Source organism: Lacerta agilis, chromosome 16 (genome assembly GCF_009819535.1).
Source record: "Lacerta agilis isolate rLacAgi1 chromosome 16, rLacAgi1.pri, whole genome shotgun sequence".
NCBI lineage: Eukaryota > Metazoa > Chordata > Lepidosauria > Squamata > Lacertidae > Lacerta > Lacerta agilis.
In genome coordinates, this window is record NC_046327.1 from 16,720,398 (window position 1) to 16,731,153 (window position 10,756).

The following is a 10,756-nucleotide window of genomic DNA, read 5'->3' on the forward strand; positions in this document are numbered from 1 at the left end:
GGTTTTAGATGGGGTTTACTCGACTTATGAATTTTAGATGCGGTTTACTCGACTTACGAATTTTTCCGAATTTTTCGTTTCCAATGCATTCCTATGGGGAAATCACTTTTTTCGACTTACGAATTTTTCGACCTATGAATGTGCATTCGGAACGGATTAAATTCGTAAATCGAGGTACCACTGTACTCAGAAGTGAAGAAGTGGGCTTGCTGCAGCCCTTCCTTCCAACAGGCCTCCAAAAATGTGTGACATGAAGTTTTTCCTCATGCAACTTTCTCTGCAGTGGCCCAACTCAAGTGTTTCTTTCCTTTTAGGAAAGGTAAGAGGAGATCACATGCAGCCCTCATGGCACACATTGCAGGACACAAGGTAGAGAGGACTCACTCCACCACGGAAAAGGACTCCACAGCCCAATAATTGTATGAACTGGGTCTAGAAGTTACGTTGCTGCTCAGTCACCAGCTATTGGCTCCAATAACTCTCACCAATGCATCATGGGTAGTTTTCTGTGGGTCGTATCAAAGATCCTTGGCCTTGAGGTCAAAGCACTTTGTGGCAAGTAGAGTTGTTGGAATCCTGATCAACTTCCAGAGATTTGATATCCCTCTTTTTAAGTACTGAAAATTAGCATCTCCCAAAGAAACCGTTACACAAAATACATTCGTTAAAAGAGCAAAAGATATATATATATATAAATACTGTACATAGGCAGACAACCCACAACTTGTATAAAGAAGGGAAACTATCAAATTACTACCAGGAGGACTACAGCCCTGACAAACAGCACGTCACGGGGACGATGCCTCTGACCAGCACTCTGGAGCGTTGCTGCTTGTGTTGGGAGAAGGGACCTCAGAGTCTTCAATGAGAGTCAAATCTTCCATGCTTTCCAAACTTGGACTTGGCTGGAACAGTCCCAGTATCCTTCCCCGTGGATTCATCCCTGGCTGCTGCAGGCCTTGCTCCCCGAGCACCTTGACAAGGAAGTTGATGTACCTCATAGCTAAGCGGAGGGTCTCGTTCTTGCTGAGCTTTTTGTCCGGAGGGTGGGTGGGAATGAGCTTCCTCAGCTTGGCAAATGCGCTGTTGACATTCTGCTGCCTCCACCTCTCCCTGCTGTTGGTGAAGATCTTTCTGGTCATTCTCAAGAACTGGCAGAACCTAGAGGAAGAGAAAACCGTAAAAGCTCATCATGAAAGGACTAGCTGAACTGCAGCCAGAGGATACAAGCAAACATTAAAAAAAACAACCCTTCAATAAGATAGCTCAAACCTAGAGTGCAACTGCAAACCCAGGGCCTCTCTATTTCACTTCTGCTTTGTAATGTTCCAAAGGTCACTAGCGCCCCATTAGCAGATCACTCCAAGGGGAGCAGCAATATTTGTGAAAGGATAGACAAGAGTTGCCCTCTCCCTTTCTTTCGCTCTCTTCTTTTGTCAGCACAAGCCCTGTGAGCAAATAGCGACCTTTGTGGGTTTCTCCGTTAGATGGCATGCTTTAAAATGTATCCTTGTCTCTCTGACATTTGTACAAGATCAGCAAACAGAAGCCCCCATCCACCCAAGGAATCCTTTTCAAATAGCTGACGGACTCCCGGTTTGTGGGTGGGACATTTATTTATTTATGTCCTCCCAACATGCAGCCCAACCCTAAGCATGTTTACTCAGAAATTCCACCATGTTCAGTTGTGGTTAAGTGTCACGGGATTATTGCTCTTGTCTATTTGCTTCACCTTAACATGTCTTCTTAGCCCTACCTCAGGGAGCTGTATTTTGAATCCTATTGCCTCAGACCCTCCAAGTGACCCTATTTTCCAGGGACAGTTTTCCCTATTTCCCCCAACAATAGGCTTCTCAGTAGTGTCCATTCGCACATTGAGTGCAGCAGCTATTGAGTGTACGGTCTAATCAAGGACAGATAGATCAAGCTGACGTACATGCACGTGTCAACTCGCCTTTAGCATCCCCATCGTTGAACTTCGAAAAGAGTTAAGAAAATATTAGGGCCCCGATCCAGCTCTATAGCTAGTGGCTATAGAGATAGAATCAAATAATAGAATTGTTGAGTTGGAAGGGACCCCAAGGGTCATCTCCCAAAAGATAGTTCAGTTCCCAAAACAACAACAACAACAAAGATGGGCCAAGATACTTTATGTCCAAGTATATTTATTTTATTTAACAGAATTTGTATCCCTCTTAATTATAAATAAATCTCTAAGAATATGATGAACAGAGGACTGTGTACAGTGATCTCTCTCTCCCCCCCCCTCTCTCTCCCTCTCCCTCTCTCTCTCTCTCTCTCTCTCTCTCTCTCACACACACACACACACACAGCATTGCATATATGTTAGGAAATAGAAGATATCCAGCTCTGAGGGCCTTCTGGCAGTTCCCTCACTGCGAGAAGTGAGGTTACAGGGAACCAGGCAGAGGGCCTTCTTGGTAGTGGTGCCCACCCTGTGAAACGCCATCCCTTCAGATGTCAAGGAAATAAACAACTATCTGACTTTTAGAAGACATCTGAAAGCAGCCCTGTTTAGGGACATTTTTAATGTTTGATGTTTTATTCTGATTTTAATATTCTGTTGAGAGCTGCCCAGGGTGGCTGGGGAAACCCAGCCAGATGGGCAGGGTATAAATAAATACAGTGGTACCTCCATTTGCGAACACTTCTGGTTGCGCACCCTTGCTCCACTAACCCAGAAGTACATGTTCCTCGAAGCGAACTTTGCCCCTGGATGTGAGCGGAAATTGCCCGCACGCCATTAACGAAAGAGCGCCTCAGGTTGAGAACAGTTTCCAGTTACAAACGGACCGCCGGAACCGATTAAGTTTGTAACCGGCGGTACCACTGTAAATAATAATAATAATAATAATAATAATTATTATTATTATTATTACCATCCACAAGGAGCCATTTAGACAAGGGTCTAGTACTGTAAGGGACAAGGGAGAAGTAGGTATTGGAACACAGATACAGCCCCATTTAAGGTCTTATCTCATGGGAGATGAAGATTCCTGATGGATGCTGCACTCTTGCTGCTGGGAACTTGCAACAGAAAGCAGTATATAGACATGAGCAATCATCTGGCTGGGGCTGGGAACTTGACTCCCTGAAAGGAAGCAAGTAGCCTGCTCTAAGCCACTGATTTTCCCCTGGTAGATTGGGACCCACCACTGGTTGCAGCAGCACTGCTAACATACAAATATAAAAGAAATTGTTCTGAAGTGCATGTTTGGTTAAAGGGGGGAAGGGGGCCCCAGGTTGGAAAATGTTGATGCTCTTTCTCAGAGTACAAATCTCCTCCGCTTCAGAAATATTCACCAGTTTCAACCTGCCTTTGGTATTCAAAAGTAACACAGAAACTTAGGCTCCAAAATAAATGGCCGGCAGCAGCCCGGGATATTTTGCTACCTGAAGCAGAGCTCAAATGGCTGCCCTCCCTCCCCAAGTAGGCAAACAAAGCAATAAGGAATATGGTTCGTTCCAAGTGCAATGCGAAACTTCGTCCTCAGTTGTACTGCAAATATAGAAGCAATATAAACTGGAAATGGGATAGTGTGTGTAAAATACAATAAAGTTTGGTTCCGTCTCACAATCTCATATTAAGTGAATAAAAGTTAGCTTGTGGTGGGAAATTACAAGAACTTAGAATGTGTAGATATATGTATATATTAGTATAGCCAACAAAATTCAAATTAAAAACAGATTCCAAAAAATAAAATAAAATGAGATAACCCCTCAGAACTGAAAAATGGTATGAGTTAAGGCTATGTCCAGGTTGTAGAAGGTTTCTGAAAGGTATAAAGGATAATCAAAAAACGTTGATTACCTTCGTAAGCAGAAGAGGAACGTTCATGGGAAAAGATAGGAATTCTAAATAAGTAAAAGAATGTTTACTTACAGTTTTTGTTCTATTCTCTTTTTAGTTGATTAGTTTTTTGTAGTTTTTTTAATTTGTTCTTTCTCTTTTCCTTGTTCTTTCTTTGCCTTAATTATTTACTGTTTATATAATTTACATGAGGATAAAGTAAAAGGAAAGCCAACAGAAAGACAAACAACACTAAGGATTGCGCATATATTTTACTCTATATCTATTTATCTTGTATAGATGAACAGAATGATACAATGTGTTTTGTATGTCTTGTATGTTGGCGGATTTTTAAAAATAAAATAAAGTCTTTTGAAAGCAAAAAAAAAAGAACTGAAAAATGCCCAGACGCCTAATTAGTAAGGCTCAAAAATGTATCCTAAAGGTCTCTTTTAAAATGTATGAAGAAATATCTTACAAACATAAGGAAGTAAACAAAGTTTCTAGCTGCAATTCTCTAAGTGGATACTCCCAGGCATGGCCAAACTTGGCCTTCCAGCTGTTTTGGGACTACAAATCCCATCATCCCTAGCTAACAAGACCAGTGGTCAGGGATGATGGGAATTGTAGTCCCAAAACATCTGGAGGGCCGAGTTTGGCCATGCCTGCTAGTCACAGCCTTCCCCCACCTGGTTCTCTCCAAATGTTTTCGACTACAATTCCCATCAGCCCCTGCTTCAAGCTGTCTGCGGCTGAAGGATGCTGCTAAGCATCCAAAATGAAACTTTCAATATCAAATGGAGCCTAATTGCCTACCCTAAGCAGCCCAGTATTATCAAGGAGGCATTTAACACCTGCAATGCTTAAGACTGATAGAGTGGGCTGTTAACCCCTTAACAACATACAAGTTCCTGGTTCTAAATAAATTGGAAGTGGGTTGGAAAATCTCGAGCGGTGTGTGTGTGTGTGTGTCCCCCAAATTGTGATGGGTAAAAGAAAATGGAATAATCCCATCTGCGCCACTCTGAGCTCCCCCTGGACAAACAGCACGATACAGATGTAATAATAAATAAATACTATCTCATTTTTAAAATAAACAAAGCCCTGTGTGGTGCAGACAACTGCATTTATTCTTCTCCGCAGCAGAAAGACATTAAATCCACTAGCAGCAGGGCATGGGCGTACTATTATGAGTTGTATGTTTCTTAGCCAAGGAATAAATGAAGCGGACTTCCCCACTTAGTTCTGTGAAGGAAACCAGCACCTTAAACCTAGAGCTCTACAAAAAAAAAAAAAGAACAGCTACAGATCCAGCAATGCAGCTGATGTGGTTCTAGCATTATCAGGGCGCCATTTTGAGCGAGGGAGCCTGAGTGAGATTTTCCAAGCACGACGGGGTAAACCGCCCAACTTCTTTTGTTCTGTGTACTCACGTCAAACCTACAGTCGTGCAACCGAACAGACCACCAAAAAAAAAAAAAGGTTTATTGACTACGCTGTAGAGTATCTATGGCATATGGATTTGCTCAACAATGCATATGTGGGTCCAGTGCTTTTTTTCTTTTAAAAAAATGTTTAGGGGTACTCTCATTTTCCTACTCATACTGAAATACTGCCCCTCAATGAGGCCAAACTTAGATTCACAAAACGTTTAGGGGTATGTGTCCCCTTGTGTCCGTCCCCCCCCCCAAAAAATGTACTTTGTGGGTCCATGGTGGGAATGGAGGCGTGTGGGAAAACATTTCTATCCTGCTTCTCCTTCCTTTCCAAGCAGTCAACAGCAACAGCAACAACAAACCCCTTAAATGGTTAAATGGCCCCCATTTGTTAAAACAACAATTGAAACAGGAATTGGAAATGGACTGCCTAGCTAAAGGGGGGGACACGCGGGTGGCACTGTGGTCTAAACCACTGAGCCTAGGGTTTGCCGATCAGAAGGTCGGCGGTTCAAATCCCCGTGATGGGGTGAGCTCCCATTCCTCGGTCCCTGCTCCTGCCAACCTAGCAGTTCGAAAGCACATCAAAGTGCAAGTAGATAAATAGGTACCACTCCAGCGGGAAGGTAAATGGCGTTTCCATGTGCTGCTCTGGTTCACCAGAAGCGGCTTTGTCATGCTGGCCACATGACCCAGAAGCTGTACGCCGGCTCCCTCAGCCAGTAAAGTGAGATGAGCGCCGCAACCCCAGAGTCGTCCGCGACTGGACCTAATGGTCAGGGGTCCCTTTAACTTTACCTGCCTACCTAAAACAAAAAACAATAAAAGCATTTCGCAACATACAGTCAACGCTGCCTAGACAGCACAATCATAGAAAATGGATGCAGTTTCCGAAGGTAGCACTTGACTTCTAGTTGCTCAAGGCTTGCTCACCCAGCCAAACATTTGCCTTTTAAAGCCATGCTCTCTAATCTCGTATGCCTGAGGATTGATTGCAATTTTTCGGTAGCGCACACGGAAAGGCACACTGCATATGGTCAGAGGCACTTTTCTGTTATTTTCCTGCTCCACTGAGTCAATTTGGAAAAGAGGTTATTGGCTGAACAGCAATTAAGGGTTGTATCCAGTGGTAGATTTCCTCAGAGTAAACCCATTGAAGTAAATAGCTATGACTACCTTGGGCCCATGACTAACTTAATTTCAGTGAATCTACTCTAAGCAGAGCTGGACAGAACACAAAGCTTTTCATGAGCTTTCGCAGTCCAATAAGAGCGTCATTTCAATATTATTGCTCGTTTAGGGGGTCCTTTTAAAGAATTATAATAAAAATGTTTTGTTTTGTTCAGTCAGCTGAAGTTTCTGACCCCTTGAACAACAAAATAAATTTATTTTTTCTGAATCTTAATGTATTGGATCAATATAATTAATATATGCAAGCCAAAAATATAAAAAAATTACACTATTTTGGTTCCTTTTTTTAAAGTCAACTATCAAAAGCAGTTTTCAAATACACATGGGGCTAGTTTTGTTCATTTTAATTTGAGTAGAGGGAAACGAAAATACTTAAATGCAATTTTTTTAGTATTGGTGCATACAATTCCTAGACGCATTGGTCCCAGCTCAGAGACTTCGATAACCATGCAAATACTGCATTTATTCACATGGAGTTCCCTTATGAGCAGAGGGTACCTCATTCACTTCACTCGGTTGTGTGTGAGAACCCTTGTGGAATTTTGAATCAGGGTGATTATGCAGCAATTAAGCGCCACGGAAATTAATGGGACTGCATTCTAAGTAATACATCGGTTCGCTAATGAAGTCTGCTTTTATGTAAGAATTACCCCAAACACAGCAATTAGAAGTGGGGCCAAATAAACAACCCAAGATTAGTACTCCCAATTAAAAGCGCATTTACTGAGAGGGGTGGAAGGAAAAGACATTGCCAAGAGTCTCTCCCCTCCCCCAAAATAAAGGTTGTCCCCTGATTTAATTCAATTTTTAAATATAGTGTGTGTGAGAGAGTGGGTCTGTGTCTGTCTGTCTGTCTGTCTGTCTGTCTGTCTCTCTCTCTCTCTCTGTGTGTGTGTGTGTGTGTGTGTGTGTGTGTGTGTGTAAAATCTAAGAGAGAAATAGCCAGAAAATATAAGGAAAGACAGACAGACAGACAGACAGAAAGTAGTTTTTAAAGCTAAAAATTGCAGCTACTTTGGGATGGGGGGAGGCATTTTAGATCAGAACCACAGAACCCTTTCCCATCTCATGTTTTTGCTAATCTGAAAGGGGCCCCCCAGAAGCTGCTATTAAGTTCAGGGTGCAAATAAAATTGTGCCAGGAAGGACTAAGCACACCTGTCTCAGACTGCATTGGGGGATCCCCCGTGGCTGCATTTGGCCTTAAGAAAAAGTACGGTAATAATGATTTCCCACCATCATATCCAGTTTAGGGTGAAATAATGAAATGAGACAATGAGGATGTGCAAATAGCTCTTTGGTCTCTGAACTTTTACAAACAGCTGTGGCACGAGGGGGGGGCGCATCCAGATATAGGTCCACAACAGGGCAGAGACGGGGGGGAGTGTCCAATGCTTCCCCCTCCACTGCATACAAACTGCCCTTCCTATCGAGCTTCTATTTGCCCTGCAAGGAAAAAGCACACATAACCACCTAAAATTCGGGAGCCACCCAAATCCAGAATTAAATAACCGCACCCAAAAAAGTAATCAAAGGAAAATCATATCTAAATCGCATGGGATGCTTGCTGTAGGCTATAGTGTTAATTATATTTAATATTTATAAGCTGGTTTTCTATGTGTGTGCACACACAGGCTCGAGTATAAAGAGTTTTCACTCTGCCCATATCCAGTTTGGCCTTTCTGATGAGAGGGGGGCAGTTTTGAGATTTTTCAGCCAAAAGGTGTTGGTAAATTCTAGCCATAACTAAGTATACCTTTTTTAAAAAAAAAATTATTAAAGATTTTCAAAGGTAGTACAATGTCTCTCTCGAATTTTTCCATATAACATTTTTATAAGTCAGTGTTGGTGAGACATTAGAAAAGAAAGGGGGGAAGGGGAGAAGAAGTGGGTGGGACGGGGAGGTAGGTGGAGTGGGGTGACTGTGTTTCTTTTTTACTTGGTATGAGTAGGGTTTGGTGTCAGCATTGTTTATGTAGGTTCTCTGTTGTTTGCTTGTGCTCGTTTGGCGGTGAGAGAGGTCGGAGTTGGCTTGGGATGTGGTTGTTCGTTTGTGGTTGGCTGTGGTGATCTTCGGTTTCCTGTGTGAATGGGGTTGGTGGGTATTTTGGGTCAGGTTAGCCATATTGATTTGTATGCTGTCGGTAGATTTTTGTCATTGTCTTGTTGGGCTGTGTATGTGATGAAGGGGAACCATACCGGGGTGAAGGTGTCTTCTTCAGTTTGTCCCCGTGTCAGTTTCAGGTTACTGGTTAGTTTTTAAAGGCACTTTGCTTTCATTGGAATGTCCTTAAATCTCTCCTGCTGCTGTCAACAGTATCCAAAGGTGTTTCTCCTTGTCTGGATCTTGCCCCCACATCATACAAACATACACATATATTATGGAACTGAAATCTGTATATAATAAGGTACTGCCCGTGCTTTTTGGGGGGGTAAAAATAAAAAAATTAAGTGCCTTGATAAATGTGCTGTGGGTGCCAGCATATAAAAGCTGCCATGGGCAGGGAAAATAAGAGGTACTCTGTATTGGTATGTAGCATCACAAAAAAAACACTGGGTCTTGCAATATGACCAGAGATAATTACATTTTGAGCTGGTGTTTTCCACTGGACCCCGTATTTGTTTTAAGTGGGATGAAAGTCAAGGGACTCTGTTGTTGCTGCTATTATCTTTAAACGGTGTTTAGGGGGGGAAATCGGCAAGGATAGCTAAATAGTTCATATGTATGCAGATGCAAAGAACTTGCAACCTAGGCAAGGAATGCATAGCTGTCGCTGTCATCTACACTCAAAGGGGAGGAAATTCAACAAGAAAGACCTGCAGCCTGCTCCCAAACACTTCATGCGGAAATGCCATCGAAAGTCCTTTAAATGGAAACATACTCACGGTCTGATTTCGGTAGGATAGTTTCACGTAGTACTGTATATGCTTAAGGCGAGGAATGCAAAGCTACAGATCTACCTTTTGGGCCACTGAGTGAATCTGTATTAATTAAACACTATAAAAAATATTCCACAAGACACATAACGAGCTAGCTCCTTTGCACGCTAAAGCACAAGAATCTGTTGCCTGAATATTTCAAAAATAAATACGACAGAAACTGTTAGGGCTGCTGTGGTTTAAGAAAGTGGCCCTATCATGTTGTACACATCGCATGTAATGGCATGTAGAATGTAAAGGAAGTCTCAAAGTGTCCAATTTAGTGGCATTTTCATCTAGGGGGATAGTGATTTTAACACACCACATTGTTTTAAATGCTAAACTCTTGAAAGCTTCCAGAATTTCTCTCGGTTGTTGATATTCCCTGTTTTTTTCCACAATTGTCATTGTTGTTATTATGCATTAAATTTGTATACTGCCCTATACCAGCAGGTCTCAGGGCGGTTCTCACAACATAAAATCACAATATAAAAAAACACAAAATGCAACATACAAATAAAAACGAGAACAACCCAATAATAACCCCCTCTCCGCTGAATTCCATGCAGACTCAGCTGTGGAATGTTATTCAGACCAACAAAATCAGAACAGCTCCACCGCCGGTCTGTTAACCGCAATGCTTATGCCACAATGTCAGCAGCAATGTGGGAAAGAGCAGAGGGTACAACCGTCACATTCCAGGTCTGAATTTAGTCACCTGTGAAGGAGCAGCCCTTTCCAGACGTAGCCGGAGGAGCCATGTGCCACCGCCAACTTACGAGTGTCAAAACGAGGCTGCCAATATTTTTACTCCTTCTTCCCCCGCACAAAATTCAGCACGGATGTCTAAAAAGGCATTCCAGGAAAACCACCCAGCAATGCCCACAAAGCCGTTTGGTATTGGGAGAAGTGGGAGTGTGTGCACATTTGGGAAAGTTGCATAAAAGACTCAAATGCTTATAAAAAAAAAAAAAAACTTAAGAAAAACCACACACACATAATAAGCAAAGTAACTTACCTTTTCCAAAGCTGGTGCAAGCTGATCTTGCAGAAGTGTTCGCCTGCAGCCCAAGTTCGCTCTGGCTGCTCCCAGTACTTTGGTCTCCCAGCTCTGAGACACAAGAGCTGCTCTCTCTCTCCTGACAATCCAGCCAATTGCCGGTCCCTGCCTGCCTGCTGCCTCCTTTATAGAATGGCAGATCCTTTGTCTGGCGCGTGTCACCACTAGTGCTAGCGATCCGGGGAGCTTATTCCGTATCTCCTGGGAGATCCTTTTTCATGCTGCAGCTTCTTGCTCTTCCTAGAATTCTAGCCCACGCTAGAATAGGTGGACAAGACAGCTTTGGAGCTTTGTTCTGAAATGCCAAGATGTTTAAGATGTTTGGATTCAAATGCTAAGA

The 10,756-nt window shown here is 42.7% G+C and overlaps 1 protein-coding gene across 1 annotated transcript; it reads right to left on the reverse strand.

Moving 5' to 3' along the window:
- Positions 1-253: 253 nt before the first annotated feature.
- On the reverse strand, positions 254-10,434 carry TAL2 (TAL bHLH transcription factor 2). The gene is made up of 2 exons (XM_033173259.1): positions 10,375-10,434; positions 254-1,160 (listed from the first exon to the last, which is right to left on the reverse strand). The coding sequence occupies exon 2, from the start codon at positions 1,140-1,142 to the stop codon at positions 789-791; it is 354 nt and encodes a 117-aa protein (XP_033029150.1). The 5' UTR covers positions 1,143-1,160; positions 10,375-10,434; the 3' UTR covers positions 254-788.
- Positions 10,435-10,756: the final 322 nt, after the last annotated feature.

Excerpts from the sequence above, each read along its gene's own strand:
- TAL2 (XM_033173259.1), bottom strand. The coding sequence starts at position 1,142 with ATGACCAGAAAGATCTTCACCAACAGCAGGGAGAGGTGGAGGCAGCAG.